This window comes from Micromys minutus (genome assembly GCF_963924665.1).
Source record: "Micromys minutus genome assembly, chromosome: 29".
Taxonomy (NCBI): domain Eukaryota; kingdom Metazoa; phylum Chordata; class Mammalia; order Rodentia; family Muridae; genus Micromys; species Micromys minutus.
Window position 1 is genome coordinate 22936181 of NC_137964.1, and position 18210 is coordinate 22954390.

Here is an 18210-nt window from a genome sequence, read left to right on the forward strand (position 1 = left end):
AAGACTCTAATCCTGAGCCTTGTTCTCTCACAGCAGACGAAGGACTCAGTAACGTGCATCTGGCTCAGATTATTTATCCAGAGTTATCATTTAGTTATCTCAACCATGAAAACTGAAATCCAGGCGACTACAGGGCCCTGGAAAATTTGATTTTAAGGCTTGATAGTTTGTGCCATCTCCTCCATTCTAGTCCATGTATTTCAGGGAATAATCAGAATCCTGGCTTGCTTAATGAAAAGTGAAGTAAGCCACATAAACCGAGATGGCCACAGTTTATAACCTACAAGGGATAGTTAGAGCATAAGACACTTCTATGGCACTGTGATGTTGAGTCCTGCCCAAGCTGAGTCTGAGAATGACTGGCAGGCTCTTCTGATTCCCACCAAATGACTGAGTCTGTGATGTCTTGTATGCACATACACCTACACACACACACACACACACACACACACACACACGAGAGAGAGAGAGAGAGAGAGAGAGAGAGAGAGAGAGAGAGATGTGGATACATGCACATCTGTGTCTGTATATATGCAACTGTGTGTCACATGTTAGAAGACGTTCCCTCAGAACCTGCCACTTGACTTTGATTTGAACTGATGGTGTCCTAACACAAAGACACGGTGAATGTGCACAGAGGCTAATTCACTAAGTATGTTTATGAGACATCTTCAGGACCACGGTCAGCTCCTCGGACCCCACCCCCACCCCTAACTGCAAGCCTGTCAATCGCAAGCAATGCTTACTTGTACCACTCATGGTAATTTCCTGCTAAATTACAGCCAAAGCCAAGGCCCTACCTAACCAAGAGAAGGCAGTCTGCTTTGTGTGTCCTTGCTTCCGGGGAGGTACTTTGCTTTCAGAAATGAGTTCCCATTATTTCAGTGATGGAAGATAGGAATTTAAATGGCTCATAAAAGGAGAGAAACTTATCTGGAACCCTGCTGTTCTGCACAGGTGTTTTGGGGGCTACCAGCCCTGCCCCAATCTTCCTAGAACCAGATAGCTAACTGGAGAGCTCTTGGAAGTAGCAGATGTCAGCCAAGCCTGTGCAAGGCCTGCATCTCTCGACTTTCTATTCTAACCAGTGCCTTCCATTCCTAGGAGCCATTCTAAAGACAAAAGCAATCGAACAGACTCCTGAGGGACATAGCATAGGACCCGAGGCTCCCAGCCCTGTCTGTACAGGCATTGCAGTGCTGGGGTGGGAGAAGCAGAAAGAACATCTTAGCTGTCCTGTCGAGCCTACAGGAGGGATGCCTGCCATGTTTTCAGCCTGGACATATACAAAATGAGAGCAGAGGGGTAAGAAAAGGTCTCCTCGGAGAGGCTCAGATGTCAGCCCTTTGACATCAGTGACCTCCTACATGTGCTTCCTGCTTTGGGCCTTAAAAAAAAAAAAAAAAATACCGCCTTTGAGAGCTGACAATGGCTCAGTTAGTCCACAATGAGGCATACTAGTCTAGTATCTGTTTTTCTAGTTACATCATTATGATAAACAAAAATGTCACATTTGGCTAAGCCAAAATCCCTGTCTTTCTTGAGACTATTCATGATGCTTATAAATAGCTCATATATTGAAAATTATGCAAAAATCTTTTTAATACCATGGTTTGTTTATAAAAACTGATGCTTGGGCTCTGGGTCAGTCGTTTATAATTATGAACTTGAGGAAACCATTGCTTTCTCTACAAAAAGGTGTTTGAGATGGTTTCTTCTCTATCTGAATGACAACTGAGATTTTTTTCAGTCACTGTATGGATGACTTTTAGATATTGCTAATTTGAAACATTAAAAAATAATCTGCAAGGTGGAGAGTTTAGCATGAAGATATGTCTTCATATCTTTGTTGTATAAATTAATCCTGATTTTTGAAAGATTTGGTTTGGCTTTTTCTAGTTATGTGAATCTGTCTGTGTGTTTGCACATGAGTGTAGTACCCACAGGGGCCAAAAGAGGGCGGTTATCATGGAGCTGGAGTTACAGAAGGTTGTGAGTCATCATGAAAGTGCTAGGATCTGAACTCCAGGTCCTCTACAAGAGCAGCGAGCGCTCTTAACCACCAAGCCATCTCTCCAGCCCCTCAATCGTGTTTTTTTTTTTTAATTTATTTCAGTTTGGATTAATACATTGCATTGAGCATAGAGGACTTATATGCATACTGTGGTATTGGAGTTTCTCCTCCCTCAGAAGACTCCCCAGGTGATTCACAAATAATGAATAGGCAGACGATAAAAGCATGTTTGTGACAGAACTTGTCTCCAAATCTGTTAAATTTCATGTGGAAAAATATTAAAAATAACAACAAAAAGAACCCCTCCCTCCTGGGTCTCCATTCAGACCCCTGTTCCCAAGATAGATTAGAAAGACCAACATCAAGAAGGAGGGACAAACATGAGAATATGTTTCCTAAACACCGTCCCCAGCAACAAAGTTAAAAAAAAAAAAAAAAAATGGCGTCCTGTATGGAGACCCTGTAATGACGGGCCGTGGTGAGCTCCAGGGAATTAAACTCAGAGGAACATCAAACGTCGACTCTTCTTTAAGTGCTTCTGAAACAACCCCTCCCCCTCAAAAAAAGTAAGGTCAGAAGAACAGGTGCAAGTCCAGATGTGTATAAAAATAATGAGCCTCACTCCTGACAGCTTAAGGAAGCTACATTCACTCATCTTCCACCACGGAGATTTGAACTCAGGCCACGCGCAATGAGTGTCCACTGTGCTTTGAAAGGGCTAGAAATAGAAAAAAATCACCATCCGGAACATTCCTAATTACACACGGCCATTGGTCACGAGGTGACTAACAGTGTCTGTGGGGTCATGCCTACCGCCAGGTCGCTGCCTCTGAGTGTCTCTCATTCCCAGGAGCTGGTTTATAGACGTGGTCCAGCTTAAGCCTTGGCTCTCCGGACCGCTGATACCCACATAGGGAGGAATCCCTCTAGACACCCCCCCACTCTGACACTTTGCTGAGTCACCCCCTATTGCTGCTGATCAGACCCACTGTTCCATCGCTCAGAAAACAGAAGGCATAAAGGTGAATACAAACTTAAGAAAGGACGTTACATCTGGTCCTGTAGTCTTTCCATATAGTCTCTGAAGTCCTGTGAGCCCCCCAGCCCCATATCCTGACAGACCCACTTGATGCTGTCATCACTGTCAAACAGGATGGAGTTGGTGTATGGGCCCCCATCCTCAGGAAGGATGGTGGTGTAGGAAGTAAACTTGACTCTCTTCCTCTTTGGGCCAGAGGAACCCATAGGTTCATTTTTCAGCTCTTTTTCATACACATAGTCAGGGGGTCTAAGCAGCTGACTATGAAAAGTCTTCTGGGAACTGCCATTCAGCAGGAAGTTCCTCTCCTCAAACTGCAGGCCCCTGTCAATCATGGTTGTGCACTCCTCCGAGGGGAGAGTGATGTCCACGGGGTTCTCCAGGAGTTCTACCTCATTCCCGAGCCAGACCCAGTCATGGGAGTGGGGGATGTTGCCTTGCTCACTCACCGCAAACCTTTTGTGTCTATACTTCCAAGCGAAGGCCACGCAATTGATCAGGAAGACCAAGATGGCTAGACAGAAGACACAGAGCAGGGCGTACATCCCGATCTCCAAATCTGTTAACCCCCTGGAGGTCATGGTGAGGTCACCAGGGTTATTGGATTCTGGTAACTTCCCTTGAGTGGGGAAACTTGTGAAGGCATCCGCTCCACCTTTGAGGAGTTTTCCTCCCATGGGAGACTGGGGGGTTGTGCTCTTGTTGGTCCTCTCCTCATGGCCAACGGGTGTGCCATGTTGGAACCACTCCTGGGCTGCTCGCTCCTGGCTTCCCTCACGCTCTATGGAATTGCTGAGGTGGCCTTTGTATTCCCGGTTTATGCCCCCGATGTCATTGCCACCTCCTTGCTGTTCGTGCATCCCAGGTTGAAATCTGACCTTGACGTTCCCTTTGCCCATGGCCAGAGTGCTCTTCCTCTTGTTCTTCTGACAAGACTCGCTGATGGACATTTCTAGCTTGATCAGGGGTCCTTGTCCTTCACCCTCGGCAACCACGATTGGCCATCTGGTCTGAAGGTTTGGCTGTACGGACACCACCATCTCATCCAACGAGGAAACCGTCAGCGAGAAATCCTTGGGATCATAAATGTCTAAAGGTGTCACTGAGCCATCGCTGAACAAAATCCAGGAACTGACTATGGCTTCCTAATAAAAAAGAAACCAGAGAATACTGTCACAACTTATGAACATGACATTCCTGGTGTCTTCAGGTAGAGGTGAATTTCCAGATAGGATGGTCTTAGCTCTTGTTTCGCCTTAACTTGTACCATTAACATACTAGAGCCCTACTGACATGAGGTGCCAGGAATGGACTTCAGTGAATACATTAAAGTGTGAATTAATTTATTGCATGCCTCCCCACAGAGCATGACTTTGACCTTTGTGGAGACACTCAGAATGATCTGGGTGATTTATCTGAATCAATTTCAGAGGTAGCTACCAGGATACTGTTCATGACGATGCCACTTTGAACCCCGTTTACCAGGAAGTTGGTGCTGACACAGCAAAAAACACTCCTGGGGGATGTTCTTGGTAAATAAGGTGGTATGGGGCTGGCTCCCTTGAATGGCACCATGCTCCAATCTCCTTATAAATTTTTTGTGCATGTTTTAAGGCACAGGGAGCTTTAGAGTTGACGATCCCTGTCATCAATAAGACAGTCGGGTACCAATTGGCCATCTTGTTTAAGTAGCTGAAATGAAGACTCCGAGCTTCAGAAAAGTTGTCTGCTCGGCAGGAATGAGAACAGGGGAATCCCTCAACCATGGTCTAGTATGCATCCACACCTAGCACAGATCAACCCATTGGAAAGCAAGGGGCATGGGAAGATTTAGCTAAGCCCTGAGTGCTTTTCTCAGAGACAAAAGAAAAAGAAAAACTGGATAAGGAGCAAGAAGAAGGTCCAAGAGCTTCCAGGCCTGGTTATGACACTTTGCTAGCTTCCTGTGCGAGGACTTGTAACTGAGGATAGAGATGATTTCACAACCAGAACACGGGTCCCTGGGAGTCTCACCTGCTGTGGGGCTTGGAGAACATCTTGAGCAGCCACCGTGGAGATGACGGCCCTCTTGTCTGCCCTGTGAGGCTGCAGGGAAAGGGACAGGCCAGCCACCAGCTGTACACCCAGCTCTGTAATGGTGACTCGGTCATCCAGGACAATAACCGTCTTCTCTGCAAGGATGGAGTCAGAGAGAGGCGAAAGGACCTGAAAGGAAAGAGGAGGTGCTTGTGACTTTGCCCCACAGGGCCACCTTTAATCCCAAGCAGACAGGGCCATCGGAAACCCAACTGGTGTTCTAGCAAAAAACATAGTGGCAAGTGTGGGTCTGTGGCCATTCAGATCTTCTTACTGTTTGATAATACATTCTAAGGAAAAAAGCTCTAGGGCTGGGAGCTAAATCTCATAATGTCTGCTAGGTGGAATTATTTCTAAAATATTCCCCTCAAAGACATCCCGCCCTCACTCATCCCTGGTGCGTGTGGGGACAAAAAAGATGAAAGCTTATCCTGTGACTCTTCAATGTCACACAACACAGCTGCCTGGAAGCCAGATGGGGCTGAATCACAGAGGGCAACCAGTATGGTCACCAGAGCTCTTTGGGGTAGAGGAGAAATGGCTGTGTTCCAAGCTGGTGACATAAGGAAGTCAGGGGACACTCAGAGTCCCTCCTGGCCAGGGAGGGACACTTGGAATCCCTACTGACAAGGGAGGGAGTCCACGAGAAGGAATACACAGAGCTCCTGGCTGACAGCCAGGCAGGACAAAGGAGCCTCAGTGCTAGATACATAGTAATGTTCTCCCATAAAGGGGAGTGAGAGGTGATGTCTGTTATTTCCCCAAATTTCCTGGTCAGAGCCCACAGATAGGCTGGCTGCAGCCTCAGCATGTCTCGCAGAGCCCTGTCAAGCCCACCTGGTGTCCCAGCCTACAGAGGCGCCACTGTGGAAATCAGTGCCACATAAGACGTAAATCTGTGGTGTCCATGAGGTGGAAACAGGAAAAACAATGCAGAATATAACACACTTTGGACAACCGCACCAAAAAATTAACCTGGGAAGCACCAAAGCCACGGTTTAATGATGATTGGAAGCATTTTGGGTTGGTATTTTTAAAAAAAGTCTGCATAACCGTCATAGAGATCATTCAACCATGGACCCTTCTTTACCTCTTGTGAAGCTTGTACTTTTACCTTTCATTCTGTCTGCTGTTCTGAATATAACATGGACAATGGCTAATCCACAATACTGCAGGTGGGTTGAGCTTTTGGGATGTTTACTACTGTCTACCCTACTGTGCAAAACGTGAATTAATGTGGGACAGCAAGACAACTGGGTGGGTAAAGGTCACGTGAGCCGAGGTTGACCCTCAGAACTCACAGAAAGAATCAACTCCGCAAAAAGGCGTCCCCTGACCTCCAGATACCCACACACTGTAGCACATGCTCCCACACACGTGCAATCTTCTTAAAATGTTTAAGAGCTCGCGTTTGGAAGAAAATGGTTTCTGGTAGTGTGTACTTAATTCAGCTTTCTCTGGTAGAGGAGATGCTTTTCTATACTCTGAAGTGCAAAGGAACTTTTTAGAAATGTCTAAGTAATTTTTTCTTCTTGATCTTATCCAGCCCTTCCCCCATCCTCCCAGACCCACCCCTCCCCCCACCGAACCCAACCTGTGGCCTCTTTGTTGTTTTTTTTTAATCAAATTTAATTTGTGCTGGCCACATATTACTCTGTACATTACCACTGAAGTTGACCTACCAGGGGCCATATGCTTAGAGAAAATAGACCCCCACCCCCACAGCAGCTATCGGTACCAAAGGCTCCTCAGCCAGGCGATAAACCTCATGCTCACCCACTCGCTCCACGCTAGGACTTTGTCTGGCTTAAGCTTGCCCAGGTCTGTGCTTTCATAACCACTGAGTTCATATGTACATCTACCGTGTCTGGAAAACACTATTTGCTTGTTGCCGGTGCTCAGTTTTGAGCTATAAAATGGGTGGGTAGATTCCTGTGCGCAGGCTGAACGTGAGTAGAAAGATACATGCTGAGTGTGATATGCACACATGACGCACATGTACAGAGCTGTATGGCATCAGGTAACGGGAGAAATCACTGAGGTTAGTGGGAAAGTGGCGAAGACCATCCATTCCCACCCCACCCAGTAATACCTGCACAGTGGTGATGCCCGGTTCCCGCCCTGCCAGGATCCTGCCGTCCTGTAACTGGGCAATTTTCGGCTCTTCCACCTTCACAAACTCGGTTACCAGGTCGGTGATGTCAAACTGCCAATCAGGGCCCAGCATGTAGGTCAGCTGACCCAGGTCAGGCGACTCAGACACAAACTGAGTGAGAACACGCACCAGGGCGTGCTGGTACTGCAGGGTACACCCCCGTCCCTTCTTCTCCTCATCCTCCTCATCGTCACTTTCCCGGGTGGGTCTGGAACACAAAGGAAGCAAAACAGTTTAAGGTTCCTCTTTGGTGGGAAGCCTTGACTGCCCTCGACGCAGCCTGTCGGAGGAAATGCGGCAGCTTTTTTTCCCACTAGGACCCCATTGACTCATTCGCTATCCAACGAATGAATTCATTCATCCACTCATGCATGTCTCTCTCTGTATTCCTCCACCCCTTTTTCCATTTTCCACTGACCCCTAATTGTCAACCGCCCCCACCCCAGAAAAATCCTCTCTGTCGCCTCGATTCTAGAACCTTCCCTTTGAGTAGAACTTGACCTCCCAGGGGAGGATTTCGCTGGCTGCTGGCTGCCCTGTGGATGGAGAACCATGCCAGAGCTCTCTCTGCAAAGCAACATCCATAACTCCTACAGGAAGAGTTAGACAGACCACAGCCCATTCTCCCAGTGTGCCAGCTGACATCCCTGTGCACTGAGTTAAGACTACCTTGAGCTCTGGCCCCTGTGACAGACAGACAGACATGACACTGAACTCACTGGATGCTGAGGTTTAACTCTTCTTCTAATCTTACTGAGAAAGAAACCAAGACGGGGAGAGTAGAAGCCCCTCAATCAAGGCCACGTAACTGGTCATCTGCAGAGGCAAGGCCACACTAGCTGCCTCATAGTGTGTCCTCTCCCTGTCTGTGTCCACTCCGTCCTTTCTCACGGTGGCCGTGAGCAAACTAATCTTCTCAGTATTCACCAAGTGGCCCAGTGCAAACTACAGATCTGTGTCTTTGATTTCTCAATTGGCTATCTCCCTTAAGGTCCGAGAACAAAGGAGAAAGGTGTATAAAAGCTCTCCAGCCCAGCCACAGGGAAATGTTGGGTTCTGAGAGGGAAGGTGAGTTATCTTCATTGATAAGGAAAAAAAATATAGGACAAAAGAGTATAGCGTCTAAAATCAGAGTGTCAAGCTCACTATGACTGAATGTAAGATCCCCGGCACAGACTTGCGTGTCAGGGTACTTGGTCCTCCACAGCTTAACAAGGTTGTGAAACCTTTGGGCCCCAGAATTTAGCAGGAGTGGGGTTCCAAGATTTGGAGTTTCTGGCACAACCTTGCTGTCTATCCCCACCACTTCCTGATTTCCCCTGATGTGATTAAGCAGCCTTTTGTGCCCACTGCCACACCCTCCCCACCATAATGAAAACCAACCCCTCCTCACCGGGGCTACTTTCGCCATATATTTGGCCACAGCAACAAGTAGCTAATGTGTGATAAGAGTCTCTCAGCTTTTTATTTCCAGTCCTTCACATCACAGAGATGGCATCTGTTTCGTACATCAAGAGTGTCCCTGGTGATTTCCATACATGTACCAATCTCCCTTAGAGAAGAAACATGGCCCCCAAACAATATCCGCAGCATTGAATCACACGCCCACACTCTCTTTGTACTGCTCTTTCTGGTAAACGTATTTTCCAACCGAGGATGCTGATTGGTAATCTGTGCTGTGAAATTTCCCCTTAGCCAAAGGGGTGGAATGCAGAGGCTATCTTAAATGCGCCAGAGAGTCACACCATGAAGGCTGTGATAATCACCAGTGTGAGTCTCTGGTTTGTCTTTAAAGCTCGGAAATGTCACGTGATTCCTTAGCCTTTGCCTGGATGGTGGTTTCCTCCGATGCTCGCCTCTGAATATTTGCGTATCTTACCAAGTTTGGTCCGCTGTCATCATGAACTCTCTGCCCCCCCCCCCCCCGCTTTCCCTGTCTGCTCCCCAGATCCTGGTTCCAGGAGCTTCAGACATCTTGTCACTGTCCCTCGAGTCTCTGGTGATCAGCCCAGCTGATTTCCTGTGTTAGTCAGACGGAGTCTTATCGTCCATCCCTGACTTCATTGCCCTTATTCTGCCATCCTTCCTGTGCCGCTGAGACTATCCACAGGGGGTTTCTTCCTGTTAGTTCTTGATGATATTGTCTACATTCTCCATGGTGTTGAGACTACTTAAAATTCCATACCAAATATCCCCCTCAAGATAACAAGTGATTTCAATGTTACAATCTACATGTCTTAGATATTGTGATTAAAAAACAACAACAACAACAACAGATGGCTATGAATCCACTTCTGTTAAATCTGTTCTGGCGTGGCACACAGGCTCTGGTTTCAGTGGGATTTGGGGGGTCATCAATGGTGTTATGGTCTCAGCTCCCCTGACATCATGGCTCCCCTGACATCATGGCTCCTATGACATCATGGCTCCCCTGACATCATGGCTCCCCTGACATCATGGCTCCTATGACATCATGGCTTCCCTGATATCATAGCTCCCATGACATCATGGCTCCTATGACATCATGGCTCCTATGACATCATGGCTCCTATGACATCATGGCTTCCCTAATATCATAGCTCCCATGAGATCATGGCTCCCTGACATTATGGATCCTATGACATCATGGCTCCCTGACATTATGGCTCCTATGACATCATGGCTCCGCTGACATGGCTCCCATTCTGTCTATGACGCATTGTCTCTAAAGGTAATGTCTACTTCCTTGTTCAAGGGAACAGGTGGAAGGTATCACCCCTCGTGTTAGCACATCAGTTCACTGTGCTAACACTTCATGTTCCAGAGGACCTTGGAGTCTAGTCCTGGACCTTTGGGGTATCCTGAGACTATGTTTCAGAGCGTGTTTGAGCTTTCCCATGGCTCAACATCTGGGAAAGCTGATTGTTTCGACACCATTGGGTGCCTGTTCCCTCCAGTTTAACAGCCCTCACCTCCTTTTCTCTCTCCTCTAACATTTAGCTGTAAAAATCAAGGTGCACATTCAACACTTTGCCTGGGAATCACGGCTTTGTAGCCAGTTTCATTTGCTTTCCGTGTAACTGTGGTGCACAGCACACTGGCACTCTGCAGCCGTCAGAAGAGAATCCGTGTTCCCCACGCCCTCTGAATATTTTCCAAGTGCGCTCATGTCCAGGATGACTGCTATTTCCTACCAGGCAATGGGAGCTTCCCAACAACATCTCACGCTGTTGGGCTCACTTGTCAACACCTTCACCACCCATGAATCTACAAAGTGTCTGCCAAAGGCCACTATGTTCCTTCAGAGACTTCCACCCTCTGCCTACTGTCTACTTGCAGAGACTCCCTCCATGGTGTGTTACAGCTCTGTTCCAACACCGGGTAGCAAGCGATATATGGGTTACTCTCTTCCTTTGTGGTGTAACAAATGTCCACAAACCTCACAGATTTTTTTAAATTCATTTGCTTGCTTGCGGTTCTGTGAGTCACGGTACAACGAGGCTCCAACAAGAAGTTCTGCATCAAGACTCTTAAAACTGAAGTCAAGATGTCAGCCGGACTCCTACCTGAAGCTGTTGGGCCAGAACCCACATCTACACAGTCAGGTGGGTCCCCACAGTTAAAATGGGTGCCACTGGCCTGTGTACATCATGAGGAGGCTCCTGGATCCCAAAGGCTCCAAACATTTTGCATGGTGCACGGTCCAATCCATCTTCAAAGCCAGCATCACCCATGCCAAGTGGTCCTCACCCTCAGATCTCCCCAGCGCCCCTCTGCCACTATCTGGAGGGGATGCTCTGCTTTCAAGGGTCTTATCTGATGGGTCTGGCCCTCCTTGATCATCTCCGCATCCTAAGACAGATTGCTTTGGCTGTAATTGCAACTGTGAAGGCTCCTTGGCAAGGTTAGTGCTTTCACTGGACTTCTAATTTCATTTTTGTTGCTGTGATAAGATAATATCCCGAAAGAAAGCAACTTGGGGAAGAAAGGGTTACTTTTTTGTCTCGCAGCTCTAGAGCGATATTGTTTATCATTGTAAGGAAGGCCTGACTACACAAGCAATAATGATGATGATGATGATGATGATGATGATGATGATGATGATGATAATGATAATAATAATAATAATAATAATAATAATAATAATAATAATAATAAAAAATAGTCTGTTCGGATTATACACATACCCAGGAAGCAGAGAGTAAGAACAGGAAGTGGGCTGAACCCTCAAAGCCCACCCCACCTCCAGTGATATACTTCCTCTATCAAGACTCCTCCTCCAAAAGTCTCTATGACCTCCCCAAACAGCGCCACCTGCTGGGAACCTGGCAAGGAAACACTTGAGCCGCTGGGGGACATTTTTCTTTCAAACTGCTATACCTAAATAAACAGCAGATGGGGATCCTGCAGAAGAGTTTGACTTTGGGACCTCCCCCTGCAGAACACACCGTTTCACTGGATTCTTGGGACCTCTTGTAATACCACTGCTTCCAATTTATAGTTGAAGGAACCGAAGAATACGTAGGTGAAGTCATGAGGTCACGTGGCAAGGCGTGGCAAAAACCACGGTTAGAGCTCAGTCTCGTTTTAACCACAGGACACGTCACTCCATGGCTGACAGTCAGGAAGGAGAGGACGACTGAGGACGGTGGGAAGCAGTTAGGTTCTGAAGGCCAAGCTCTGTATAGGTGCCTCTCAGATCTCACCTCATCTTCCCATATCCTAGAGACTGCTTTACAAGGCTGCCAGTATCCCTGCTGTTACAGTTAATATTGTCTTGGATGTAATTTCCTCACGTCCAACTGTTAGCAATCACCCAAGTCAGGTCCACAGGAGCCCACATCCAAAGCATGCGCTGCTGGAAGCCAAAGCCAGACCATGGCAACACACCTCAGACATTGCTTCCTGGGAACCAGCTTGCCTCCCACAGACACCTGAGCCCCAGCAGCCTCTAACCCACAGCCGGGACGCCTGTGCCTCACCTCCTGTTGGATGCCACCGGGATCCTCCAGCCCTTGATCTGGCTCAGCTCCGTATCTGAGATCTCAATCTGCAGGGGCAGGCGGGGCACCCAGACGGTGATCTCCACCTGTGACGTGAAGTGCTGGTGGGTGAAGTTGACAATCGTGCCCACTTTGCTCTTCATCTCCTTCCCGTTCACAAAGATAGAATCACAGGTGTTGGAGACCTTGGGGAGGGGAGAGAGACCATGAGACACATCAGCAAGAGACATGCTGCACACGGATCCTGACATCTGCAGAAGTTCATGAACCACGACAGCGCTGATTTATAAGGCACCAGGAGAACAGGACAGGTACAGAGAGTAATTTGTAGGCACTAATTAATGACAAATAGCTGACAAACAGACTCCAGGAAAGCCGTTTTGTGTTACACAATACTGACAAGTGAAACCATAAACATAATTTAATGGAGTTGCGTAACCTCTGCCGCCTTTTGGGAGGACGCTGCTTTCTTTATCTTACCTTCTCTTCTGTGCTCGAATCACCACTAATCAAGCCCCAGGTGTATCTTATTCCACTCTGGCGCCACATTGGAAGATGCATAAAAGGTTTTAATGTTACAAAGAAAAGGCTTTGTTCCGGCCATAAAGCGGCGCCTCTGAAGGAAGTTTGAGAGGGCTCCTCGCTAGATTAAAACCCGGGTAGGCTAAGCGCTCCTGGGATGCCAGTGAAAGCGCAGATGGGATTAATCCTGCAAACAGTGGGATGCAGTTAGGGAGACTGGAGAGAAAGATGTGCCATCTCACAGTAGTCTCAGGCTCAGCACTTGGGGTGCTCTAGCTCACCCCCTGCCACGCGGGGTCTTGCCAGACACATCAGCTTCCAGCTTCACCTCTCATTTCCTGGGTGAGCAGATAAAATGCTGGGTTCTTGTTCTCCATCATGAAGGTGTCTTTGTGTGAAGCTCAAGGGAGGGAGGGAGGGAGGGAGGAAGGCTCGGAACCAGAGAGAAGCACAAAACATGCGGGCCCTGTGATTTCATCTGAGAGATGGGAAGACTGAAGGTGTGTGTGTGTTCTTCAGGGGCCATTCGCCTTGTGTTCTGAGAGAGCTCACCAGTTTGGCAAGGCTGTCTAACCAGTGAGTCCCGGTCCAGCCAGGGAGCTTCCTGTCTCTGCCTCCCCAGAGTTTGGATCATGAACATACGGCACACGCCTGGCTTCTGTATGGATGCTGAGCACTGGACTCAAGTCCGTGTGCCAAGCCCTGTTTTTCAAATTATTAATCTGTCAAAGGGGATCTAGAATAAACAGGAACTTTAAAATTCTTCTTTAGGAAATCCCCCACCCCCAAACAGATGTTCAGGACAGAAGGTCATGAACAAAAAGGGGACTTTAGACGGCTCAGATCTGACTGAGCAGTAAAGGGGCTTCAGGCCTGGCTTGAGTGACTTGGGGATGGGGATGACGGGAGATTAGACACTGTGCCAGAACACAGGAGAGACTGTGATCACTAAACACTACTTAATGCAGCTCAAGTGCTGTAGCTCAAGTAACCTACTGTTTGTTTTATGAGTACAAAAGAGGGAAGCTTTCGGGCTCTAACCACAGAGCAATGATGGGAAGACACAGAGTTATCTGATGTGTGTCAGGGTACCATACACCACACTTCCACCGACAAACAAACACACACACCAACACACAACAGTCATTATGTGTGAATTAAATTTTTAAGCGTTTAAGGTGGTGGAAGTGTCAGAAGCCCTCCTCTAACCATTACCCACTTCACACAAGAATGGATGTATCATATGCTTACCCACAGACCTGTACAACTAAAAGAACAATATTCTTAAAAAACGGCGATGACAGTGGTGGCTAATATCTCTAGACGTTGTAATCTCAGCGGGGGGAGGTGAGACATGCCCATTTCTTCTTTCTTTTTTAATCAGCAAGAAGTTTATTTGTTTTTATTAATTTTTGAAAACTGGTATTTTCAGCCTATGATCTCGACCATTTCCTTAACAAAACACGTTTCATTTCGAGCAGTTCTTAAGCAACAAGGTGCTCTGGTGTTTCAAATTATGCAAACACTTTAACAGACATGCACGGGACTTGCTTTCCATAAGCACTCTCCAACCATATTGTGCGAGCAAGGTCAGTGGAAGATATAGAACCAGAAAGCGAGTCCTGCACTTCCCTGTTTTCCTTCCCAGAGGTGCCCCTGACAGATCTCAAACATCTGTGTAGGTTTGTCTTGCTTCACTTTGCCCCTCCTCCAGCTGAACCCATAAGTAGGCAAGCACCCTGTTGCTTTGGTTTCAGATATTTCTCTCTCTTTTTTTTTTCATTTTTTATTGGCTATTCTCTGCATTCACACTTCAGATGGTATCCCCTTCTCCCAATCCCATTCCCCCTCCCCTCCCCCTCCCACTGCCTCCATGAGGGTGCTCCCCCTCCCAATCTCCCTCTCCCACCTCAGCACCTTGGCGTTCCCCTACACTGGGACATTGATGCCAGAGAATGTTATCCTCATGTTTGCAGCTAACCATCGGCCTGAACACGGGGACCCCAATGAAGGAGCTAGAGAAAGGACTGAAGGAGCCGACAGGGTCTGCAACCCCATGGGAAGGACAAAATTATCAACTAACCAAACCCACCACAGCTCCCAGGGACTAAAACGCCAACCAATGAGTTTGCACGGATAGACCCATGGCTCCAGGTGACATGCTTATTTCTTTTAACATCTCATCTTTAGGGAATAATATGCTCTTCTCCGGCCTTCTCTTTGCTTTGTAAAAAGACAGCAATACAACAAGCCAAGAGAAGCAGCTGTCATTCAGGGAATGTGGGAGGGACTTAAGCTTGTGTTCTTCAGCCCAGAATCACAGAGAAAGCTACCAGAGTGAGGCTCCCAAAGGGCAGGATATAGGACTGAAGGACTGTGCTCTTACCATCCACAGTGCCCACGGTGAAGAATCTGACTCCCAACCATAATATTCTCAGAGAAGGATCAAAGCCTGTCACCCTTCTGTATGAACACTGTGCTGGGACAAGCTGAGTTCCATGAGGCCATGACCTCCCCTGGACTCACTCCACCCCAGAGGACATGACGTTCTATCTGAAGTCAACCTCCATCCTTCTTCAAAGACTGGTCAGACATTTCGTGAACATTCCTGAGACCCCTTCCTGGAACGCAGGCCTCAAATTCCCGACATTTGTGAGAAATCCTTGACCTTTCTGGTCAGCCTCTACCTACCCACACCAAATCCCACCTCAACTGTCATGGACACGTTGGCTCTGACAATGTTTGTCTTCCAGAGGACCTGGGATCAGTTCCCAGCACCCATGCAGAGGCCCATTACCATCTGTGATCCAAGTCTAGGGAATCCGATGCCTTCTTCTGACCTCGGTGGACACTGCATACACAAGGCACGCATACATATATGCAGGCAAAATACAAACACATAAAATTAAATATGAATAAAGTTTTAAAAAGAAAAGAAAAAATCTTAGGTGTGGTTGCAGGTACTCATAATCTCAGAGCTGTGGACAGAGAAAAACGTAGATTCCTGAGCCTTCCTGACTAGGCAGACAAGCCTACTTGCAAAAGCCAGGACAGTGTAAGATTCTGTCTCAAAACTGGGGGGATGAAGAATTTCCAGGCTTGTACGAGACCTTGTCTCAAATACAAGTTAGATGGCACCTAAGGAGTTATGTACATGCATGTATACCTGTACACACAATATTCACAAACATACACACATATACTACACACACACACACACATATACTACACACATACACACATATACTACACACATACACACATACATGCATAGATTTACAACATAAAATACACATATACATATACATAAGCACACAAACTACATACACACATATAAATATATATATACACATATACATACAACTATACACATAGACACATAAACACATATATACAACACATGCACACACATGCAGATAAAACATGCAACATACATATTTACACATTCATAAACACACATGCTATATAGACACATATACACATATAAATATACACATATATACCCACAACATAGACATGCACATATACACAAACTACATATGCACATATACAAACACACACAAATATACTTATGTACATATACATACTACATACATACACATACACTAAAAATAAGTAAAATTCAGTCCATATGTGGTGGATGGAAACTGACTAGGAAAAGATACAGAACTTGAAGCATGGGGACCCAAAAAAGAATGTATGTGACCTTGGAATCCCAGTGTGCAGTCTGACCCTTTGACTAGAAACTGAGATTACAACATGAAGTAAGAGCTCATTAGGCAGACAGGACATAACCATGTAAAAAGCTCCCACCATTCATGTGTGTGTGTGTGTGTGTGTGTGTGTGTGTGTATTCATATTATGATGTGTTTCCTCTGCATGTATGAAGGTGCACCACATGGGTGCAGTACCTACAGAGGCCAGAAGAGGGCATCAGATCCCCTGGTACTGGAGTTACAGATGGCTGTGAGCTGCTATGTGGTTGCTGGGAACTGGATTCAAGTCCTGAAGAGCAGCAAGTGCTCTTAACGGTTCAGCTATATCTCCAGCCCCCATCAGTCATCAAAATGATGCTTTAGGGGCTCTCTGAGCCCCAAGAGGAACATTGAAAACCAAATGCTATCCATCCTCATGTAAGAAGAACAGAGGCCAGAATCACAGAGCTCGGAAAAAGACCAACTTGTGTCACGTTCATCTTCTAGTATGTGTAAAACAGCTTATAAAATGTCATGTTGTGAAGGCTGCCTTTAGAGGTTAATATTTTCACTGTCAAGTTATTACACTTCCACAACTCCATTATCCCAGGATAAAAGACACAGACGGGGGCTTTGAGTCTTGGGGATGACTCCTGGGGGATCTTGGGAAATGTTCATTTCATTCTCCATTCATAACGGAAGAAACAATGTATCCCAGGTCTACCATCCTGTATCTGGCTTGCTACTGCCTCATCAGGCAGTGGACAGTTTGCAGTGGTCTGCCCTGACCTTTCCCAACCCAAAGACTGCCTACACTACAGAATCAGAGAACGCACTTCTCGGGAATATTCCCAGAAAAATCCAGATTTAAGCATGCAGAGGATCAGTTTTCATAGGAACAAAACAGTTTGCAGACCTAAGACACAGCAGGGATTCGGATGATGTTTGTTTCTTTATTTTTGTAATTTTCAAGTTAATTTTAACGTATGAGCACACACACACACACACACACACACACACACACACACACACACACGTCAAAAGACAACTTGTGAGGATCAGCTCTTTCCTCCCACCATATGGGACCTGGGTATCAAACTCAGGTTGTTAGGCTTAAGCCAAGCCTGGGCCAAGCACCTTCACACCATGGTGGTGTCTTTACCACGCTGTAGACTAGCTTTTGCTTCCTAGAATACACACATAGAATTGGGACACATGCTCTTGTCCCTGCTTTCTTCTTTCAAGGTTTCAAGTTCAGTCCTTGCTTCTGCCTGGCTGGGTGGTGACTCTGCGATTTCTTTTGGCTCCTTCCAGGCAGGGTCATAGAGGAGGACCAATAGCAGTTAATCAGCATCTTCCACGCATTACTGTATTAGCATGGGTCCCCAGGAGAAGGTCCATAACCAGGGCTGCTCACTTCCCCCTAGCTATGCTAGCTTTTACTTGCTCCTAAGAATGGCTTTTAAAGACTCTGTTCTAACCAACCTGGTTTACACAACAAGTTCCAGGCCAGCAAATGCTACATTGTAAGACCTTGTCTCGGACATAAAAGTACAATAAAATACAATAAATACAATAAAATATAATAAATACAATAAAAAATAGTGTTATAGCTCTAGCCGTAGGAAGATTATTAGTTCTCAACATTTACTCTTGCATGTCAGAACGGGATTCAATGTAGAACGAATTGCCTTAACACTCTTTCAGGCAACGCTCAGTCCAGGGAG

The 18210-nt window shown here is 46.6% G+C and overlaps 1 protein-coding gene across 2 annotated transcripts in view; it reads right to left on the minus strand.

The window, feature by feature from the left end:
• Positions 1-3061: 3061 nt before the first annotated feature.
• Positions 3062-18210, minus strand: part of TMEM132B (transmembrane protein 132B) — a gene marked incomplete at both ends in the record, with an annotated part of 233971 nt that continues 218822 nt past the window's right edge. For both annotated transcript variants that reach the window (XM_080940754.1, XM_080940755.1), the window contains 4 exons: positions 3062-4198; positions 5067-5258; positions 7222-7492; positions 12246-12451. In XM_080940754.1, the coding sequence (XP_080796880.1) occupies positions 3062-4198; positions 5067-5258; positions 7222-7492; positions 12246-12451 (1806 nt within the window). The remainder of the gene's footprint in view (positions 4199-5066; positions 5259-7221; positions 7493-12245; positions 12452-18210) is intronic.